The sequence below is a fragment of the Ptychodera flava genome, chromosome 4 (genome assembly GCF_041260155.1).
Source record: "Ptychodera flava strain L36383 chromosome 4, AS_Pfla_20210202, whole genome shotgun sequence".
Classification (NCBI taxonomy): domain Eukaryota; kingdom Metazoa; phylum Hemichordata; class Enteropneusta; family Ptychoderidae; genus Ptychodera; species Ptychodera flava.
In genome coordinates this window covers 33,460,754-33,483,689 of record NC_091931.1, presented here as the reverse complement: position 1 = coordinate 33,483,689, position 22,936 = coordinate 33,460,754, and the positions used below count along the sequence as shown (strand labels likewise).

At 38.5% G+C, this 22,936-nt stretch overlaps 1 protein-coding gene across 2 annotated transcripts; it reads right to left on the bottom strand.

Annotated features, from left to right (window-relative positions):
• Positions 1 to 2,517: 2,517 nt before the first annotated feature.
• On the bottom strand, positions 2,518 to 20,234 carry LOC139130365 (lysosome membrane protein 2-like). 2 transcript variants are annotated; one of them, XM_070696157.1, is made up of 12 exons: positions 19,701 to 20,234; positions 15,752 to 15,909; positions 15,063 to 15,204; positions 14,466 to 14,669; positions 12,112 to 12,253; positions 11,378 to 11,447; positions 11,074 to 11,255; positions 9,725 to 9,837; positions 9,268 to 9,341; positions 8,903 to 8,954; positions 7,754 to 7,921; positions 2,518 to 2,655 (listed from the first exon to the last, which is right to left on the bottom strand). In XM_070696157.1, the coding sequence occupies exons 1-12, from the start codon at positions 19,815 to 19,817 to the stop codon at positions 2,518 to 2,520; spliced, it is 1,560 nt and encodes a 519-aa protein (XP_070552258.1). In that variant the 5' UTR covers positions 19,818 to 20,234. The 2 variants fall into 2 exon arrangements, with proteins under 2 accessions (XP_070552258.1, XP_070552259.1); XM_070696158.1 differs by lacking the exon at positions 2,518 to 2,655 and adding an exon at positions 5,269 to 6,150.
• Between the last annotated feature and the right edge of the window lie 2,702 nt (positions 20,235 to 22,936).

Below are 22,936 nucleotides of genomic sequence, written 5' to 3'. Positions count from 1 at the left end.
AACTTCATTGAAAGTATTATGATCAACGTAATGAACAATGATCACTGCCGATTAGGTCATGAAGTATACAAATATGTAACCTGACAGTGCTGTTTGGCCATTCCACTGTTTAAGTTGTCCTGATCTTTTCAATAGATAAACACATTCTTACCTTTAGATGACAGGCACATTGTTGCTTATCAGTGACCTTGTGAACAATAGCAGTGTTGCTAACAACCTTGATACTCTGCCAGTGTGAACTGATAGCTTGAAAGTTATGCCTGTGAACTGTAAATGTCATTGTGTTGAATCAATTAACATAGGTAAAGACCTTCAGATGATGCATGAGGTAGATACTCTATTATTTTCTGTTCCACTAGATTACATGTAGCTGTAAGCTTTGCTGTGAGGTTGATTTCATGAATTCAGTGTACGTTAAAGCCCCAATAGCTGCTAATTTTATGCATTATTTTCATGATTTTATTTTTAAACCAAAGTTGGTTCATGTGAATGTGCTAACTGAAGGACGTGTATAGAAGTATTACTGCTCGCTGATTTGGGCCATGCGTACACATTTTGGCAGGCTGAATAATAAATGGGTGCCGCACTCATAAAATGGCGCCCCCATGGAAAACTACAAAAAACAGTATTTCGTGCACACCTATCCTGATCATACCAGAAACAAGCATGATGCCATTTTCTTGAATGCACAACACACAATGGCCAACATTTTGTTGTTATAATCTTTATTTTCTCTATCATGTGATTAGTTTTTGAAAATGGCGGGAAATCTAAAATGATGGTAAAATGTTTGAATTTACATGCCATTTTCAACACTCATAACAACGTTATACACATCTTCAGTCTCTAAGGATCTTACTTAATGAAAGCTCTTTGAAAACTTGGGGTATTTTCAGATAGATTTATTGGGGATTTAAGCATTTGTCACCTGTAGGCTCCAAGTCCACATCTCCAAGTCCACTTGTACACCAGTACCATGCACTGCATGAGCACTATGTGTAGCAAAAACCATATGTAATGGTAATTGACACATAGACTAGAAACCCATGAGAGTGATTTCTATCCTTACCATAGATGAAAATGTACATTTTTTGTATCAGAAATTTAAAACAAAACAGGAGTACCCTGTTCAGTGAAGTGACAACTTCAACACGTACTCTAATGCAGATACGGGTAAATTTATACTTGGAATGTTTTACAATGTACACTGGTCAGATTTTCCATCATCAAATCTGTCCAAAAAAATTACTCACAAAAACTCTATTGTATTTTGTAATATTTTAATGAAGTGCATTTCACAAAGATAACATGAACTTAATATTTTGTGTAAAAAAAGTTTAATTGATGTATGAGTATATTTCAATCTTACCAATATTTTATGAAATAAACCCTTGTGTAAATATGTGCATTGCTACTGATGGTTGCTTTAATAACAAAGTATTCTGTTCTGATTCTTTTAAAGTATTCCTACATGTGTTACACAGTTTGGCAGTATTACATTTTTAGCTCATATTTGGTTTTATATATAAATACCAAAAAGAGCTTACATGATGAGTCTGAGTGGCGTCTGTATGTCTGTATATTTGTGGGTATGTATGTGCGGATGATGTCCGTCACACACAAAGGCTCCCATACCGCCAAAGCTACCGTCTCAGTATTTGGTGTACAGGTATATGTAGGGGTTGAGATGTGAATTTGTTCAAATGAGGTAAGAAAAAGGGAAATACTGCAAGTGTGCAGGAGTTGTGGCAGTGAACTGAATCAGCCCACAAATCTGAATAAGAGGATTTTGACCTTTAACCTATTTGTATGCAGGGTACCTATTATGTTTGGGAGTGGTAGCAGTAACTGAAACAGCTAATTGGTCATTTCCTGTCATTGTTTATGAACTGTGACGTATGAACAGATCTGCTGAAACCAAGGATGTCTATTTTTGTACATCCATGGTTGAAAGATTCTCTGCTATGCATGTTGCTAAAGTTGACCTTCAGTACCTAAAGTTTCAGACCTTAGTTACTTTTGTCATTCTTAATTTTCTGGTTTAAAATTTCTTGGTTTTTTTGGTTGTACTGTGCAGAAATTGTCATAACATCAACGTATAATTTTCCTGCACTGAACAGATAGAGATAACACTTATTGTTGATCTTTGGTATGTACCAATTCTGATCAAATTTGAGCGACACCGTATAATTGCAGTATTTTTTCTGTTTTCATACACACTTTACAAAAGAGTCAACAGCTCTCTATAAGGTTATGAAGCAACACATCTCTTTGACTCGGACTTGTCCACATAATATCGGTACAATCTCTTTTTCCCCAGGATGACAGTCTGTCCCAGTGCACTGGTAAACGATGGGTGAAGGAGGTGACTTCAGCTGTATTGAATTTTCATTGGATGGGCAGTCTGTCAAAACTCTTTTTGAAGCCCTGCTGTGACGAACCGATTTGCAGGATCTGAATATTTGTGGATATAAAATTAGACTGATAAGCCTTGAAATGAGCTGTTGAATCTGTCATTTACAACTTGCTTTCGTGAAATTCAAGTTTCCTGGTGATGTGACAAAACCATCTATTTGGTCTTGGTTCCCCATTTCCCCGTTCTTTAAATTCCTCTTCATGTAACAGACTTGTCCTTTCCGTGCAACTTTCTAATGACTGAAAGACAAAACAGATATGATTTTCCAGTGTTGGAGTATGGCGTGCAAATAATGCAAAAAAATGAAACTCACTGACTCCTCCAAGGTTGTAAGTTGTGAGGATCCGTAGATTTGTTGTGAAGACCTGAAGATCGGTTGATGCAATCCAAAGTTGGATTGTTTGAATCCAAAGTTGGGTTGCGAGAACCCAAAGATAAGTTGATCTTAAGTTAGCGGATTTGAGGATTCCAAGACAGGTCCATACAGTAAGTCCATACAAATAAGTCCATACAAAGGTAAACTATGGCAAAGGTGTTATATTCTGTGCCTTTTATGCAGAATTCTGTTGGGTTTCGGGGGAGTATTTCTATGGTGTCCATACTACGTGAATCGCCGGAGTCAAATGCACAACATGGACGCCCCACCCTCTTGGTGATCGTGACATGGATGATCATTGTCAACAGTGATGAAATCACCATCTGATCTCATACTTCTACGTCTATGCTTTGTCACAAGAACAAAAATATCGAAATATCAAAATATGAAAATTCTCTCTCACAATGCTGTACATGCGTGTTACGAAATTTTTACCAACCTTCAAAGGGGTGATACCTTTTTTTGAGTGGGTAGGAAGGGGAACTAATTTTGACGGAGGCGCGAGAGGTATTTGTCGGTTTACCCCCGGTGATTAATAACTGAACGCTCCCTAGCTTTCGGAACTTCCACTTCCTGCTAACTTATTTCCAATCTTAGCGACTTCAACTCTTGGCAACCTAACTGCGGATTCACATCACCTAACTCAGGATCACGTCCTCGAATCCTCACAACCTAACTTGGGATTTTATCAATCTATCTTCCTTTCTTTCCACCTATCGTGGAAACTTCACAACCTAACTTTCGTTTCAAACAATCCAACTTGGAATCTTATCGATCTACTTAAATTTGACGGACTTTATCAACATACGTTCAAATCCTGGTAAACCAACTTATGATCTCATTAAGGGAGCTTTCAGTAATTACAGGGGGGTAAGCCGTGGGAATTTGTAAACACCTGTACCGTAAAATGTGACCCTCCCCCTATCCTCCTGTCTAAAATGTGACCCTCCCTCTTGTCTGACATTCTAAAACTTGACCCCCCCCCCCCAACCACTGCGATATTCTCCCCGGGAATAACTAAACAGTATCAGCTAATTTACATAACAATTGGTTCAATTGTTATGTTAGGGACAAATTACATTTTCGGGAGGGTCACCATATTTTGTGCAACTATAAGAAGGCAAGATGTGGCTGATTTAGTGCTTCATCCAAAAATATCAAATCATAATGCATGGAGTCTATCAGGCAAATTATTGACAATTTACCCCCACAAAACATGCTATATCTGTATTTTATATATGTTTGATAATGTATTAAATGTACTTTGCTTGAATAGGGAAGTAAAATGAACATTTGTGTACAAGAAATTGATTTCTGAATTTCATCTAAAAAGTTGGTTCACTATCCATGGTGTCTATGATGAAATTATGAATGTTTTTTTTGCAATACAAAAATAGGTAAATCTTTGCATTTGTGTACTATTGATTATTGATATTAATTTTCTTGATTAGACTAGAGTGGTTACAAGTTTATGGTTGTGCAAGAAATATGTTTTTGGAATTTCACCAAAATGTCCATACACTATGCATTGGGGTCTATGATGAAACTATGAATAATTTTTTTTCAGCAGCTCAGGTCGCAATTTGACAAACACGCGGGACGCATGTCGCAGTTTTGAAGTCGCATGTCGTGACCGGATTTCCACTCAACAGAGTTTACGCGCGGAAATGTATAAATTTGTAGACAAACACAGCGGGAAGTTTACACGCGCCAAACATCACAAATTTACTGACCCGGTGACCTGCTGAGGTCAGGTGTTCAGCGTGACAGCGGAGCTAGGGCCGCGGCCGCGGTGGGGCGGGGATACACATACGCTGTTCTACCGTCGTCGCGTGTCGGCTCTCATACGATTACTGAAGTTTTAAAATTCTGACAAAAAATGTATTATTATCCAATGACGATTATATCTCTGCATTTGTCACAAAGATATTTTCTAACTCTTGACTGGTCATGTTCAGTACTCGTGCAATTACCGTGTACGGTGTCTCTGCTACCTCCATGGTGTACTGTATGATGTGCGTGTTTCTAGTAGTGAAGTGAACTGATATCGATCACAGGTGCAGGTGGTGCGTACAGCGCGCTAGCGTCATGGTTGCTTGGATGGTCGATCGAAAGTGTGAGGCCGAAGGCCGAACCTCGGGACTGCACGCCCGTAAAAGGCAGGAATCCCGTCTGAAAACACCACAGCTATGGACCCACAGCTACATCCATATATGCCAAACCGCTTTCGAACGATGACGGGTGGTGGTAATTGCATGTTTTCCATTCAAAAATGTTCCAAAATAGTTGAGATACAACACATACTGACACTTTGATCTCAATAGTAGAAACATGCGTCTATTTTTTATAACAGAACGCTTATGAGTTTTAGGCTATCAAGTTCGATAAAATCCATTCATTGGTTTACTGCCTCTACTTTCAGCTGACTTTATGTATATCAGGATATCTCAGGAAACTAAAATATACAGTTTTACTTTTTAATGCATAAATCTCGTAAATACGGTAAGTTTTATGTAGAATCAAAACCTGTAAAACGAGTGAAGTTTCAGGATAAGGAGTTTGGAAAATGGGTGGGTCGGATCACCCACTGAGTACGAGTATGTAGATTTTACCATCAGTTTTTATGACAGGACACGTCGACAAATAACTTACATATTACAGAAAGTCATTAACTTAGGTTTTAATGAATTGATCCTTTTTTCAACTGATTAAAGGTTGTGTAAATTACAACTCACAAAAGACAACATGATGATGAAGCAAAGATTGTATGGGGGAAAGTTCTGAAATATATCCAGGATAGACCTTTGTACTAATATGGTGAGTTTTATGCGGAATTTCATGCAAAACATAAAATGAATGAAAGTTTCATGATAGGTTTGGAAAATTAGCAGGTTGGATTACCTACTGAGTGTACATATAGATTTTGTTACCATTAATTTTTATGACAGGACATGCCAACAAAAATGTAATGACAGAAAGTCATTGTCATAAAATTACATTGAATTAGGTTTTAATGAATTGATCAGTTGTAAACTGATCAAGTATTAGGCCTATAAGCTTAAGCCTTACATGTATAAATATAACTCACAAAATGAAATAAAGACGATGATGAAGCAAATATTGAATGAGGGAAAGTTCTGACACATTTCTACGAAGCTATCCATGGCTAGACCTTTGTACTGTGGTTTGTTGACAGTTATAATTTTCAACACTTCTGTGTCATTTCAGGTAATAAATTCAACACTTGACTCTCTCCTTTATCAATGACTCGCATCATCCTCTGCATAATTCATTCTTCAACACAAGTCACTTTTCTTCAGCTGTGGCACCTCCACTCTCTCAAAACAATTTATGGCACCTTCAAGAACCAGAAAACGGTGTAGCAAAGAGTGTTGTTTGTTATGATAAAATTTCAAATACTACATTCGTGAATAAATACAACTGAATGCAGGTAAAAATAAGTAGATATCATTAATCATTGATACCAGAAATAAACCAGTGTATCCAGAAATACCAGGTGTACAAATATAATGTGAAATAAGTTTGGCATCATGTTGAATTTTTAGGGGTGCCTAGAGATAAATATTGAATAAACATCGATCATTTATTGTTTGGTATGCTTTTCACAATACAGAATGAATGAATGGAAGTAAGGTGACATTTTAGACATTTTAGTATGATTTAGTGTAGCTGTAAATATCGTGTTGTGGTTTCGGGCCACATTTGAAATTGATGACCCAGGTGAAAATCAGCAAGACTCAGATCTATAAATGACCCTATTAGAAACGTTGTCCCTCAGGTACATCATGTGGTTACCTTGAGATCCCAGATTCTCTCCTAAATCTAAACCTTCTAGTCACGAGTTACCTGAGCCCCTCAAATGGCAGAGACACACTAGATATAGACACAAGATGCCGGGGAACAAGAATTTGATTTTTTTGATCATGTTTACCTACCTCCCCTGTTTTATATTTTTGTACAATTCAATAATTAAAGATCACCGTTGGAGGGATTTAGAGATCATTTTGAAATCCCCAACTCTTGCTATATATCAAAAACAAAATAACTGTAAAAAAAGAGCTTATCATGTCATTGTCTACAATAATATTCAGTAAAACATTTTACCGTATATGATTTTTTGGGAATATGCAACTTTGAAGTCAACTTGCCGTATGTTTCAGGCGAGGCAACCACTTGCAATGTGTCAATGTGGGTCAAAGATCAAGCGGACAAAATCAGGAAAACGTGAACTCTGATGTGAAATTTCAATAGAAGTGCCTTGGGGGTGTGGGTGTGCTCTGGCATATCCACTTCTCAATAATTTTGGTAGCACATCAAGCTCAAACAAACCATAATCGGGGACTGTTTCATTCAGCAGGGTTCTGCGAAGCATCATGTTGTGTAAGAAATTTGATTTTGGAATTTCACTATGCATTGGGGTCTATAAGTGTGTGCGTATTTTGTAGGTGATTTCCTTTTCAGGAAATATCACACGGACAATCAAAGTTTTGGCTATAATATCAGCTTCTGTCAAAAGTGACCCTCCCCCAAGATAGGTTTATAAAAAGTGATCCTCCCCCTTGAACTGTTTTCTAAAAAGTGACCCTGCCCCCAATTCCACCCCCTGTAATTACTGAAGGCTCCCTAAGTTGCGTGATCGGAAAGTGTGGTCCAATGGTATAATCTACAAGAATGGATTTTGCGTTGATTATGCGCAAATGAAGCCAAATCAAGGATTTATAAATTCTGATAATAGGTGGTTAGAGTTAAAAAACACACAGATCACAAATAAAAAACTATCACTTCACTTGACCATCAAAATCTATAGTCTACTGTATCCCTCGATCGGATCAGATGATCGTCCAAAAGAATGTGACAGAAATATAGACAAGCTAGAAACCTGGAATTTTTTTTCGACTTGCAAAACAAGAAAATGTTTCTGTAAAGTACTGCTGTCTTACCCGACTCGTTCGTTTCTTCCTGTAACGCCTGACGGCCAATATAAGAGTTACGATAATGATGATAAAACCTATTCCTGCAATTATGTAAGGGGCTATGTCCATTATCTGAATTGGTGTTTGGACGGATTCTTTGTATTTGTGTACACTTGCATCATCCAATTCACAACTCTGCAGAGAGAGAGAGAGAGAGAGAGAGAATAGACGAACAGACAGACACACACGGAGGTTATGGGGAAATACAGCTGATTACATTTAGCCCTTCTACAACAAAGAAGGAACTCAAACTTGGTAAGTTCACCACCAGTATCAATTTTCTCCAAAAATGAGAAATCTGTTATTTGATTAGTTTGTAGCGTCCGCAGCAAGGAGTGCGATAAAACTGTTTACAGCTTTGATATGACTGTGTTGACCGCTATCACACGGTTCACGGGCCTTTTAAGGTCGGGACCACACATCGCACGACCTCGGTCACCAAACCCCGATCAAGACCTCATAATTACAGGTCATTAACATTGTATATTGTATACAGATATTGCAATGACAAAAATGGTGAACGATTAATAACTAACTTTTGGATTAAAGTACGAATGTGATGATTTTTGCGAGGAATTTAAAAGTGTTTCCGTTGGTCAAGTTGGTCAAAATATAGTAAAAACAAAGCGCATAACGATATTACAATAGCAAATGACCGCCCTCAAAATCGAAGTCAAACGTAATTTTGTCAGAACGATTTTGAAACTTCAGTTTTGCAATGTCCTTGTCATTTGTCATTATGAAGGAGTCTGAGTTTTATGCCTGTCTAGTTATTAAACATCTAACACGATTGGAAATAATTTGGGAAAATTGGATGGTGAAGTAATGTCGATTGAATTTGCAAATGTAAGTTCATATGCTGTTCTTTTTAAGTTACACACTCGTTTTTATGAGTAATTTGTAATATCGCAACATTCAGCTGTAGGGCACCTAACACTTTTGAGAAATTTGAAAAATATAAAGATCCAATTATTCCAAATTAGTTCCAATCCTGTTATCTGTAACTGTCGACAAAATATGGTTATATAGCCATCAGCATAGTATTAATAGTATTGACTTTCTATAAAATATAAATTAAAAGCTCAATGCCATACCATGGCATCATAATCAAATTACCTCATTTAGCCACATGACCGGGAAGAACATCTCCTGAACTCCTGAAGTTCGCCTGGAAAATTTAAAGTATAGTTTACATATCTACGATGTGTTTTCTAATGTGTCAACTGCATGCAAGGAAATTGAAATAAAGCGATTGATGGAATTTTATTGTCAGAATCTATCAATTGTAGAATTAGTGAGCTGAACTCTGAAATTTCCGTAGGATCATGTATTACACAGTCAAGTTTTAAGTATGGTCGCCCGTATATGATATGGGAACCCTGGTGTTGCCTATCTGCCTACGACTGTCAACCGGTGTAAAATGATCCGGGTATACCACTTATACATGACAAACGGCTCAATTAGACATTTAAATGCCTCACCTTGCATATTTTGATGGTTTGAGATGAATATTTGTTTGAAGTCGTTTTGCTACTCTCATAGTTATACCTGTGATCTGCGAAGGAAGAGGGTTGTCAGTTTCAAGCCACTGTTGTATATTTCAGCAGTACTTTAAGCGGCAAGAAAAGAAGTTTACATGCAATTGGATGCTCTACAGTAGAAGTATGGGCACCAAATGTGATAATTATACGTGAATTAAGAATCTAATTCATTGCGAAGTGGTCAATGATATCAGAACAAACCCAACTATTGCGCAGACGTTGATGCGCTTGAAATTCTTGCCCAATATCACCACATGTCAATTAATACTCGCTATAGAATCTTGTATGAAGAAACCAACGTCATCAACGTGTAGGTCATCAATCAGTGCATATGTATGTTGACAAGATCATAGGAAATACATTTGGAAATAAGAAAGTTAAGGCTATACATATTTACAGGATCTGCATCCACGAAAGTCTCGTGTTCCTCCTTGTTGGGTGACATTGTAGGCAGCAGTACCCTGGGATCTGCGTACAGGAAGTGTGGCAAAGAAAACACCACAGGAGCGCCTACGAATGAAACAGACAAAGTGTGTACTGATTAATGCACGAAGATGTAGCCTAACATGAAATAACATGTAGATCTTACAATTGCGATACACTGTCATCTCCAAATCAGCACGTACTTCTACAATTTATATTTTACGAAATATTTCATTCGCGCACAAATTAAAATTAGTATGAAATCATAGCTATGACAGAAAACAAACACTCTTCGACAAGAGGGTGATATTCTTGTTCCTGGGAATTTTACTTGAAGCTTTTCTGGTGAGAAAATCAAACATTTCATTTTCTCCTTAGAGTTAACACAAGTATGGCGGCCACGTTGGTGTCGAGGTGCGTACTGCCTTAATGTCGTAGAGCTTGGCAATTGAAATACAACATGTATATTCACTTCTTCCTGCTGTAAGCTGTATTAAGGTAGAAGGCGCGCCTCCGGGATGAGTAGTCGGACTCAATTTTCTACAATTCTTTTCTGATCACCATGTGGGGGGCTCATTTTAAAGCCCTTGGGAGAGAGAAAAACTTTCCCCTTCTTAGTTTTTCGAAATCCAAAATTTAATGTAATTTAATTTAATTTTCCCCAGAGTTAACACAGGGATAGCGGCCATTTTGAATTTCAAATATCGCAAAATGTTCGGTAATTTGTTTCGCCAGTTCCAAACTTTGTACGGTAACCCCGATTTTAATTGTTGATTTGGTAAGAGAATGTTTAATGGTTAAGAGTTTCATTTTGGACAATTTGAGCGAAATTTCAAATCTTTCACTTTCGAGGCGCAACACTACCGTAAGTCTACAGCGAGTCTACGAATTAACAAATTCGCTAACTCTGCTCTACATCACATATCATCATGCGTTTGTGTGACCTGAGTGGACGCCGCCAGCGACGGGACAGAGAAACGACAGCCTCTATGGCATATTCTTTGTAAAGTTTTGCATGAAACTTTTCTTCATCAGTTAACTCTTTCTCATCCCCACTTTTATGTGTCACACATATTTACTCCTGTTACGTATATCATAATTATTATATCATTTAATACAATTTAAAGCTGAAAATAATTTGTGTGATTTGTGATATCATCCATCCATCCATCCCATCCTGTCCCATCCCATCCCCTTCCTCCCTCCCTCCCTCCCTCCCTCCATCCATCCAACCATCCATACATACATACTTATAAATGGCAGCTCATACATGCATGTTCCTATATGCACACAGAGAAGGAAAAATGAAAGTCGCATATGTACCTTGTTTACAAACACTGACATTCAACAAACCACCGGGTAAGCAGTGATCGATGTCGGGAGTACAGAAACCAGCATTTGGCGGGTATTCCGTGCCGTTGGCAAAGATGTAACTGGGACCAGTAAAGCGCACCAACCGTATTCCTTCGTAGTGCACGTCCTTTTCGTATTCACCAAATATTGACCTAATCAGAAAACAATATATGACTACTTAATATCGGAACAAAAAGTCGAAAAAAACAAAGTCTACAAGTTGCATAAAGTAGCTATGGGATGTGTACTACTGTACAGTGGATACCTAACATACCTGCAAATGTCAGACGAAAAGAGATAAGGCTTCTCCGATAAGTCTGCAAATGGCCTGTTCATTGTCCCATCTATGAATGAATATATTACAAAAGATATTATTATCATCATGATAGCGCAATGACCTGGTGCATTTGTTCCAAATGGAAAGTGACAACATACCGATTGATCTTGAAATTTAGAAAGACAGCTTTGAACTGAGAAGTATAAAATTTCGAAAGTGGAATTTTGAATTAATGGAAGTACAAGGTTCTCCTTTCCGTTCTCTGTCATTTCGCCACAGGCGCTCTTTAGCTGGGTAGTCTGCTAAGTAGATCGATTTTCGGATCGATCTATTGATCCCGTAGTCGATATGCCCGCCACTATGCAACCTAAATACTCACTAGGTTGCAGTGGCGGGCATATCGACTACGGGATCAATAGATCGATCCGAAAATCGATCTACTTAGCAGACTACCCAGCTAAGGAGCGCCTGTGCATTTCGCCCACAGATCCCAGAGAAACACAGTCAATGTACAGTATAATTGCACCAAAAACTGCACATGCGCAATGATTCTACAGATTCCGTGTCCGTCTGTCCTTTCTCTGGCAATTTGCGATATCTATGTATCCATGATTGCGAGAAAATGTAGACAAGCTCAACGCTATGCTGCCGACGCACTCTCAACAGCTGTAGGATAGATGTATATATTCTTAAACGAACACTGGGATGTTTGAATCAAAACTGTTGTTTACCCGTCCCATTGATCATGTTAGCTTCATCAGTTGTCCACCACGTCACGTTGGGTCTACCGTTCCAGTTTTCAATGCTGTTAAGTTTGTCGATGTCATGTTCCCCGGTGTAAACCGTGTACACACCATCATCGGAATTGTTTTTCTGTAATCACAGATATTGGACACAGTCACATCAGACAGATTATTGGATACAGTCAGGGTAGTCCAGTGATGTTAATGTAAAGCTATTTACAGCGCTCACAGGCAAGCCTTGCCACTTTGATGCGCGGTATGCTTTTTTTTTTACACACACTAAACGTTTTCATATCATTAACAGGAAGGAACCTAATGACTGGATTGTTTGTACAGGATAAATAACAGAAAACTGACACCGAAATATATCTGACATGAAAGCCTTGAGACAGATTACTATCACCAGTCTGGGGTGCAAATTAATGTCTTTACGACCAGATAGCTATTGACTCACACACATCCAATTAAAGTCAGGTACACTATTACAAACAATCCAGTCATTAGGTTCCTTCCTATTAATGATATGAAAACGTTTAGTGTACGTAAAAAATGTGCATACAAGGCATCGAAGTGGCAAGGCTTGCCTGTAAGCACTGTACGTTCAATAATATCAATACGTGTGACAAGAATAAGCATAACTTCATGGGGACTTGCGGACGTTTACTTTTAGAAAAGGAATATGTGAATAGAAACAGACGCATACACCGAAACGTGTAGATAGGACAGCATAGACTTGTATATACTGATATGAATGGGTGGATAGATAGATAGATATTTTGTGGGCAGACACACTATAATATGAACCAATACCCGACAGCATACTGGGTAATTTGGGGGACCAGTGTGTTCAGTAAATACCTCCGTACAGAACCGATACTTTGTCTTTTTTTTCTTACGAAAAAATCGACACAACGATATGTCTTGTCTGTGTAGCTTTACTCATAATTAAACACAGAGTACCCTCGATTACCGCTCACGTCAGTCAGAACATTGTGAGCAAGGCAAAACTTGGATGTTCTAGATCGAGCAATGTGCAAAGAACGTTTTATAAAAATGCTAGTACTTTACATTGCCTCACTTCTATTCGAGTACACTGCAAACAACCCGATTACCCAATGGTGGCAAAATAGTGGAAGCTATTTCAAGGTTAAGCTGTTTTACAGGTGCAGTAGAAAGACTAAGGCCAAATGAAAAATTATGGGTTTGTCGGGTAACCCTACCTAGTCTATTCACAGACAAGAGGAGAACCTCCGACCCTAGTTTTTTTGCGCGATATTAAAAACCACGCGTAATTTTGCAAAGTTGTGTTCTTTGTTTTTTGGTTTCTTTATATGTGTCACATCCCATTAAATATAGCAGCAACTGGACATACCTAACCAACTGTTTCCTGGAGAAGTGTTAGCGGAAACATTTTTGCGATTGATAAAGATCACATCTCGCAAATCACGCAAAAATACCATCAGACAGCTTTTACTTCTCATTTTAACTCCTACGTTTTTACGGAAATGTCACTGGTTCTTACATGCCCGTGTTTGGCCTTTGGTTTGACACCAGAATATCATCAATGTTTGCCTTAGGTATTCAACAAGGCAGCTTCGGGAACTTTTCTTATCTTACTTGATATTTTTAATGGGCTGTACACTCAGAAAGTTTGTTATCCTATGCGTTCACTGCACGTAAAAACTGAAATGTTTATAACGAAGCTAGACTGTATTATACATTCATACATACTGTCATACATACACATACACACACACACACACGCATACATACATACATACATACATACATACATACATACATACATACATACATACATACACACACACACACACATACACACATACATACATACATACATACATACATACATACATACATGCATGCATGCATGCATGCATGCATGCATACATACATACATACATACATACATACATACATACATACATACATACATACATACATACATGCATGCATGCATGCATGCATGCATGCATACATACATACATACATACATACATACATACATACATACATACATACATACATACATACATACATACATACATACATACATACATACATACATACATACATACATACATGCATGCATGCATGCATGCATGCATGCATGCATGCATGCATGCATACATACATACATACATACATACATACATACATACATACATACATACATACATACATACATACATACATACATACATACATACATACATACATACATACATACATACATACATACATACATACACGTACAGTTTGGACAGGTACATATAAACACACATTCCAATGCACATATCGGGTAAAATTATATCACTTACATCCATAAATAGTCCAAAGTCCCCACTTGGCAGAAACGTGTCGCCCGTAAAAGTGTGTATAAAACTAAAGATTGGATCTTCGTAACCCCACAGCAATTCCTTCACTGATCGCTCAATGAATAGATCTTCTCCAACTATTCGACTGAAAAGGTCGGCCAGCCACTTCACAATGTTTGGTGAATATTCAAGAAATGTGGTGATTGTCTGCATAATAGATAAGAATAACTATTATTGTAGTTTACAGGGGGCAAAATTGAATTGGACAATCTCATTGTGCAGATCCAATAGTGGGTGTCGTCCTTTTATTGACTCATATAATAATTTCTTGACGATGGTAAACGAGTGCTCGGTCCATTTGAATCCAGCGAAATAGGTTGAACAAAAAATCGCAGTTGTCGAAGCTGATGTTGTCATGAATACATTTAAGATTCTAGGGGAAATTAGATGAAAAGTCGTTGTGCTCTTACACCATTTCAACAAATATTGAAATTCGTAAACCCAACTGCCTGTTAATTTATCTTAGCTTGAAAGTGTACTTTATGAATTTCTAGTGATCACCAGTCATGAAGTTCAAGTGCACGGAAACAATTCTCTTACCAGCAGTGGAATATTAATCGTGGTGAACACGTCATCCTCAGTGCCGACTGACATCGAAGGATCGAATATGTAAGTCATTTTATTTCTGTAAGACACTGTGCCGTTATTGTTCCAGGTTATGTTTTGCTTCTCTCTGTGTTCTCTATACGAGCAAAACATGAGAGTTGTAGTAAATGTGCGCCTGTCGTGGTGATAATGGGTTGCATGGAAGAGGGATGTTACAGTTGTTGAAGGTTGAAGGTACCTGCAGTGATGTAGTTCGAGGTTTTACCTCGGTATATGGTTTGGACGGCATCGCCATCCCGGGGATCACTAACCATGGGGCTTATTGCTCCGACAATGTAACTCGTTAGCAGCTCATGAGGTCCGTCTATACCTATGAGCTGCCCCTCTTTCCCCCACCCCCTTCATGGATGATTAGTAGAACATACTAATGAAGGGTCTGAGGAGGGGGGTAATCAATATATATGAACCATTTTCTTTGAAATGCTATTTTGAAATACTATACAGAGATGGCGAGGGTAAAGTAATAACATGGTTTTTGGGTTGCGTAATGGACGCACACACGACACAGGTAAGGCTTGTATAATAAATGTCTAATATATCACATTCATTGATCATAACTTCTGGACGAATATTGCTTGCAATAACTAGTGCATATATACATAGACTTTTGAACTACAACTTACCGGTATGTGTATGGTCCCCTTTCTGCAAAATACGGGAGGTGGCCACTCATGACCTCCGTGGGGTTTACCAAATCAAAGAACCAGAACTGCATGTATATCGTTGCACCGGGGGACACCCAGCCGTCGTAAGTCATCGATGACTTATCGATCACAAGTTGCTGGGGGAACGAGAAACCAGATTAAAGTGGTGAATTCGCTGTCTTTATCACTTGCTTGTGTGACAAATTATAACGGACGTTTCTCTGACTGTGATAAAATGTCCGCATACAGTCAAGTTACTATTTTGTCCCTGCCAACGCCCAGAAATACGCCCGTGACGTCACTTTTTACGAACCAGTAGGAACAAGTGAGCATCTACTTTCTCGTCAGGTGACGTGTTCTGGCGAATCACGAAGGGGAATAAGCATGTGGCGTGTTATGATAAATACTATTGGTGCTCGACTCGACTTTTCGATACCAAGCCCCTGTGCTAGTAGCAATCTTGTAAAGCTAGGTCAAACATATTTGGCAGTAATTTTGACGAAGCGATGATAAATCTGATTCGCTGATTATGATGTTCAAGAGTTATAAAAGAACGTTTGTATCATCACGCGTACCATGTGTTGTCCGGATGATAATTCGACTACAGTTCGTAATATTGAGATTATTTTTAGAAAACTTTATATTCACTGTCACCTTTTCTAATATTTTAAGTTCATTTTTCAGTAATTTTCAGTTAATACCTGAACATAAAATATAACCATCAATAAATTTACTGAGCGTTTGTTGGGATATTTCTTTTCGATTTCAATTCAAATGTCCTGCATTTGCAAGATATTGTATATTTTTTACATAATTTGCCTTTGCAAATGATATCACCCTTTGACTTCTGTTGCGGGCAAATCATGCTTTCGATGAGCGACAAACTTTCATAAAAAACCCGTGGGTACAACGTTCGGTATACGGGTCACGACGCGCGAGAACAGAAATTACGAACACGTCATTGAAATATCTATGTCGCACATCCCTACATGCTGAGGCCATTGATGACGACCGATGGCTAAATGTACTCTATCCAGCACAATAAAAAATGATTTTTATAATAATAATAATAATAATAATAATAATAATAATAACAACACAGAAAAACAATCTTAATGGTTGCACTTAGCCTCTTCAAAACAAGCGCACTGTGTTTCGCCTCTGACAGGTATCTCGAGCGTGGTTTCTCTGCGACCGTTGTCGCATGATAATAAATATAGAGCAAGATAAAAATCTCAATTGTCTGTGTTTGTGGTGGCACAAGGTCCAACGCAGGCAGATGGGTCAAACACCGCGCAATGTAACTGTTCAAAACAAAAACAAGTGCCATTCCAACTCCGATCGAATACGATTAAGGTTGTAGCTGGCAGAGAGATTTCATCTGCCAGAAAGCAAGGTTTGAGAATGACCGATTTCTATGACTAATTTTACTTCTACTTCACATTCCTCTCTTGGCTCTTTCTGTAATTTTTCAAGCTTTGTACATGTGAAACAAAAGTAATTTTGGTTTTATTATTATTTTTTTCCTTGAGGAAATACGTTACCCTGTTCAAATATTGTTTGTTCTCTTATGATTTGCTGTCGTGGTTGTTCCTCATGGAAAATCGATTCGTCAATTCTTTCACTCTCAGGGAAGTAACTGGCGCAGCATGATTTAGCCCACGTGTATTAGTTCACAACAAACCGAAACTTCGGGGTTAGATTTTAATCATGCACGGCCATCAACGTTTCCGTTTTCGGGCACATGCATTTTAAGTCTGAACGTATAAGGGAAATGTTTGTTGGCGTTATTAGGGGCCGTCGATAATAAAAGCTGACACACAAGAAACGTAATTCCTTCGTTTTACTTGAAACCCCCTCCCTCCCCCCTCAAAACGAAAGTTCTTATGCGAAATCAATTTCATATTATGATGCCGTTTCTGACAAACCCACACGCACCTCTCCGATCCGCACGCCCATGAAAAAATACCGGAAGGGCACATTAATTAATAAACATCCACTTTACGCGTTTCACTTTTTAAGACAGAACATTTTAATGTATTTCGCACGTAGGAAAATGTTTCACGTACATGTTTCACGTTGAAAAAGCATACGTTTTTTTCACATTCATGTCTTTTCGTTGTGTTCTCGATGAACGCGAAGGTAGTTTTGCGTCCTCGCTGCAAAGTCGCACTTCGAAAACAATAGAAAATCCTTATGCGATTTTGACGCACACAAAACGAAATGAGCTTTTACCCCCTCCCCCCAAACGAAGGAATTACGTTTGCTGTGCGTCAGCTTTTATTATCGACGGCCCCTTACCAGGCAAGAAAGACTTCGATCCAACGGGATGATATAAATTATAAACACGATTGGAAATAATTTGGGATAATTGGATTGCTCATTTTACTAAATTTCTCAAAAGGTTTCGGTATTCTATGGCTTACTGTTGCAATATTACAAGTTGCTCATAAAAACAATGTATAACTGAAACAGAAAAACATATAAGCTTACATTTGCTGATTAAACCGGCATTAATTTACAATCCAATTATCCCAAATTAGTTCCAGTCGTGTTTACAGGTTAAACACTACTATAAATTATTCCATAACAGTTTATTAAACTCGTTATGAACCGGCACCGGATGGGATATTTGAAAAAATACATTTTGGAGTGACAGATTATTTCTGCATCTGAACGAGTCCTCACCAAACAACGTCCAAACGGCATCCCGTCATCTGAACATAGTCTGTTCGCTTACGTGTTTACAAAGCTACGTACCCGAGAGAACATTGTTGGCCTCGCAAAGATATCTACACGGGTGTGTACCAGTGAAAACAGAAAAGCTGTAACTCTAGATATCATTTTTATTACATTCGTTCTATAAAACAAATACACAACTTCTCAGTCTGAGACTTGCCAGCTCCATGCATTATACACAATTATACGCGATGCTGTTGTTGACAAATTATTTGGAGTCCGGATTCATCAACAATAACCAACAGAAACTGGACATTGCAAACGTGCATACTATATTGACAAATTGACAGTTGGCGACGTGCTGTAGGTATTGGAACAAAAACTGCATTTCACAATGTACACATCAAATGTACTTGAAAATACGACCTCCATGAAAAGAGTTTTCGTAACCTATGGAGTTATCGAGATTAATAAATAAAGTTTAAATACAATAAAATGTACTTGAAAATACATCAACGGTTAAAATTAACGGCGCTTTCAATTCACTTGTGATCAGTCACGTGATCATTGCGTCATGTACAGAATGTCGTCGGGTTTTGACGAGCGTGTTTCAAAATGCTTTCAGGGAGACCTAATAGGTAAACGCGTCTTGACCATATGCGAAGTAAGAAGGCCGACGACATAAAAGATGCAAAATAAAACACCGGTGTCTTTCGTACAAAACTTTTAACCTTGCCGATGACCGATTGGCCAATTGAAAGTACTTGTGGGACGAGTGCACATCAGAATGCATCATTTGGCGGCTACCAAATTCTTTTTTGTCGAGCTGTTCGCTCGTTCCTACTCTCTCCTCACGTGTACTCATCATTTTGTTATCCATAAACTCATTGAAAGACGATCTCAATCAAAAGTTATATACGTTAATAATGTACTCAGCGTACAGGATTCCGATTTGAGAAATAATTGCTTTGTTGTGGTGTCAAGGTGCAGGTTCTGGCTCAACTTACACCGTGCACAGGTGGAATCCGGGTGTCGATGAATTTGAAGTTGTACGTTCCTGTCAAATGTGTGAATCTGAAGCACGAATTTTGTGCTTGCAAACATTTTTACAAGCAAACACGCTTATTAAAAACCAATTTTTCGAAGTACACTATTATAAGTATAATTTAAATTCCACATGCCATGGCTAGCAGTTCTTTCCTACGGGCTTTGTCGTTGCAGGAATGAGACACTCATCGGCAGAACTTACCTCAACGACCATATCGTGGACAATCTTGTGAAAAAGCGGTATGAGTCCGATTCCTCCACCGAACAACAACACTCCAATAACACTTGACACGATACAATACGCAAATGCCCCTGCCATTTTCGCTCAGACCAGTCCACACGAAAATTAACTAAGATATTCACTCCTTATGCAGAGGAGGGAATATTTACGTTTTGCTGGTACACTGTGAGATCGTTTTCTTTGTTTTAACCCATGGTACTGTTGTATCAAGACAGAAGTGCGCATACCCTGAAGTGACTCATTAATTCAACTGACCAATGTCCGAATTTCTGGACTTTTGTTTAGCTATTTCTGTCGTTACGTTGTCATCAAGTGACAGCGTGAAATTTTGATGCCATGCCCCGTTTCGGGTATTTCTGTTCGTGAAATGATAAGTCCTCCTTCGAGTGAAGTTTCACTTCTCCATCGTACTTGAACTGTGCATCGAGAGTTGTTTTTATTCATTGTTTGATTTAAGTTTCCTATCCAGCGATGTTCAAAATTGTTGAGGTACTATTCTGGGTCAAGTGGAGGTCATGAAGTGACCGCTGGAACGGTGAGCTGATCACGACCACTCGATGGCAACTTCAGATGGCCGGAGGTGCGAACCAGAGATTTTTTTCCGCTCGATCCACAAACCTACGTAAAATTCAACAACAACCTAGCAGCTGGCATGGCAGGTGGCGAGGATATGTGGACGGGGTGTGTCGCCACAATCCTGCTGACCCAGAAACAACCAGACACGTACGCAGGGTAAACTCGTCAACGTTGAAATGAAGTCACTTTGTTGGTCTGATAAATCGCCATGTAATGTGAAGCTTTTGTAGTATGGTAGGAACTGAGATCCGTAAAATCTCCACGTTGCAGATTTGAACACGGTCTCTGCTGCTGTAGAGATGTACACGGGGCTTTAGATATTGAGGAGGCATGCTGTGATTTTTTAAGCTAAATTACAATCAAAATCCGAATGTTTGGTACGTACATTGGCTACAGACTCGTGTTGTGAAGCTTAAGGTGTCATAATGTTTAATAGTTTACAAAAATGAAGCCATAGGCCAAGATTAAAGTTTATAGGTAAACTGATCGTACTGATATAAGTGCCCGTTAAATACGAATAGTTATTGTCATGGTGATCGTACCCTGGTCGCACAAGGAGAAAACATTGGGCCCAGTATTTCCTAACATTAATTTCGGGCTTTGTTTGTACGAGTGTGGAAAATACGACGCTATCATCACCACATTGCTTCATAGTGCAAATACTTTGCATTGCATCCAAACGATAGTTTTGCAAATAAGTAATTCTACTTTTTATAGTAAAAGTCAAGGCCTATTGGCATTGTCGTTATCCCATCCATACTCAATGCAATTTTGTGTGATACTTGTTTACTGGAATCTCGATTTAATCCTAGAATTTGCAAGTTTTTTCCAATATTAAAGGGACAAAGTCGGCCATTTTTCATGAATTTTGTTTGATACAAGATACTACTTGACATATATTGTTTGACATGTTGAAAGACACTGAATAAATGGGTGACCATGCATATATTTGACCCCGGTTTTAGACAAATTAAATGAAACCATTGCGAAAGGAATTAATGGTCATGACCATTAATTCATTCTCGCGATGGTTTCATGTATCGTGTCTAAAATCGGGGTCAAATATATGCATGGTCACCCATTTATTCAGTATCTTTCAACATGAGTACAAGTAGTATCTTGTATCAAACAAAATTCATGAAAAATGGCCGGCTTTGTCCCTTTAAGCATCATCTCTCTCTACCTCTCCCCCTCTGTCTGTCTGTCTGTCTGTCTGTCTCTCACTCTCACGTCTCTCTCTCTCTCTCTCTCTCTCTCTCTCTCTCTCTCTCTCTCTCTCTCTCTCTCTCTCTCTCTCTCTCTCTCTCTCTCTCTCTCTCTCTCATATGACAGGCGTCACGGTAATAAAAGTCAGGTGTATGATCTCTGATAAGTCACACCGAGAAGCGATCACCCAGTGACTACTGATAATGTGCACTCTTAGGTATTTGTCATTTTTATTTTTCTATTTTCATGATTTTTATTTTATCTTATTTTAATTTATTTATTTATATTATTTTTTCCTGCGAAAGGCCTTCAGTGGTGTCAACAAAATGTAATTTCATGCCATCGAAATGATAATTGTACCCATAATCGATAGGCAATGACTGTTGGCACGTTTATATGAATCGTGTCAATAGATTTGTAATTTTACACTTTAGGGACACGATGATCGTGTCAATTAGTCTCTACACAGGTCGGAAACAGTGGTTGGTCACCCGCACCGAATAAACTCAGAATTCCAAAAGGAAACCACTGAGGGCGTTGTCAGTCACTGTGCACATCGATGTTGGTGACAGTCATGGACGAGTCTTGTTTCAACAGAAGTGCTATCTGCCCTTCTCTCTGGTGCCAGTCTATCCATTTTTATTTACACTTTGACATTCACGGGAAAGTTGACACTGCCAAATTTCCATAACGCGTTTTTCTTCCATTAATTTGATCTTTGTGATCAAGGTAAAAATAGCAAGTTCAACTCAGTGTTGTTTTTGTTTTTTTATCGTGTTCTAAATCGCCATTGCAAACAGACGCACATAGCCCAAACTACCGAAAATCGTATGCATTGTGTTCATATCTATAAATTAAGTGTATTCTGTTGCAAACCCAGACACATTTTTTCAATCCGATTGTCAGATCTGTCCAAGAAAAGGTTGCCTTTTAGGGAGCCGTCATTATTTACGGCCTGGGGTCGGACTCCGAGGAATGTTAGGGGAGTCACTCAAAAAAACGAAAGCTACAAGGGTGTTACTCAAAATGTAGAGAGAAAGAAGGGGTACATAATTTTTGGTGCAAAATAAATTGAAAAACCTCTCAGATTGCACCATTTCACACATCAATTTCTCAAAATTTTCGATGCGAGAAGGGGGACACCCACTTCTCGCACTCTCCCCTTTGGGTGTTCTAACAATTTTACTCAGTAAAAGTACAAATTCAAAACACCTCTCATATTGCACCAGACTGTGCCATTGCACATATAAACCTCCCCTGACAGTTTCCCTCTCAGCGTCCCGCGTGTTCCCCCCCCCCCTGTACTTTCAAATTCAGCCCTGTAAGATATCAGTGAAAACCCTGTCGTGATACCCATCCAATGTCAACAATAATATATAGATTTACGATGGATACTGGTTATAAGCGTTATATCT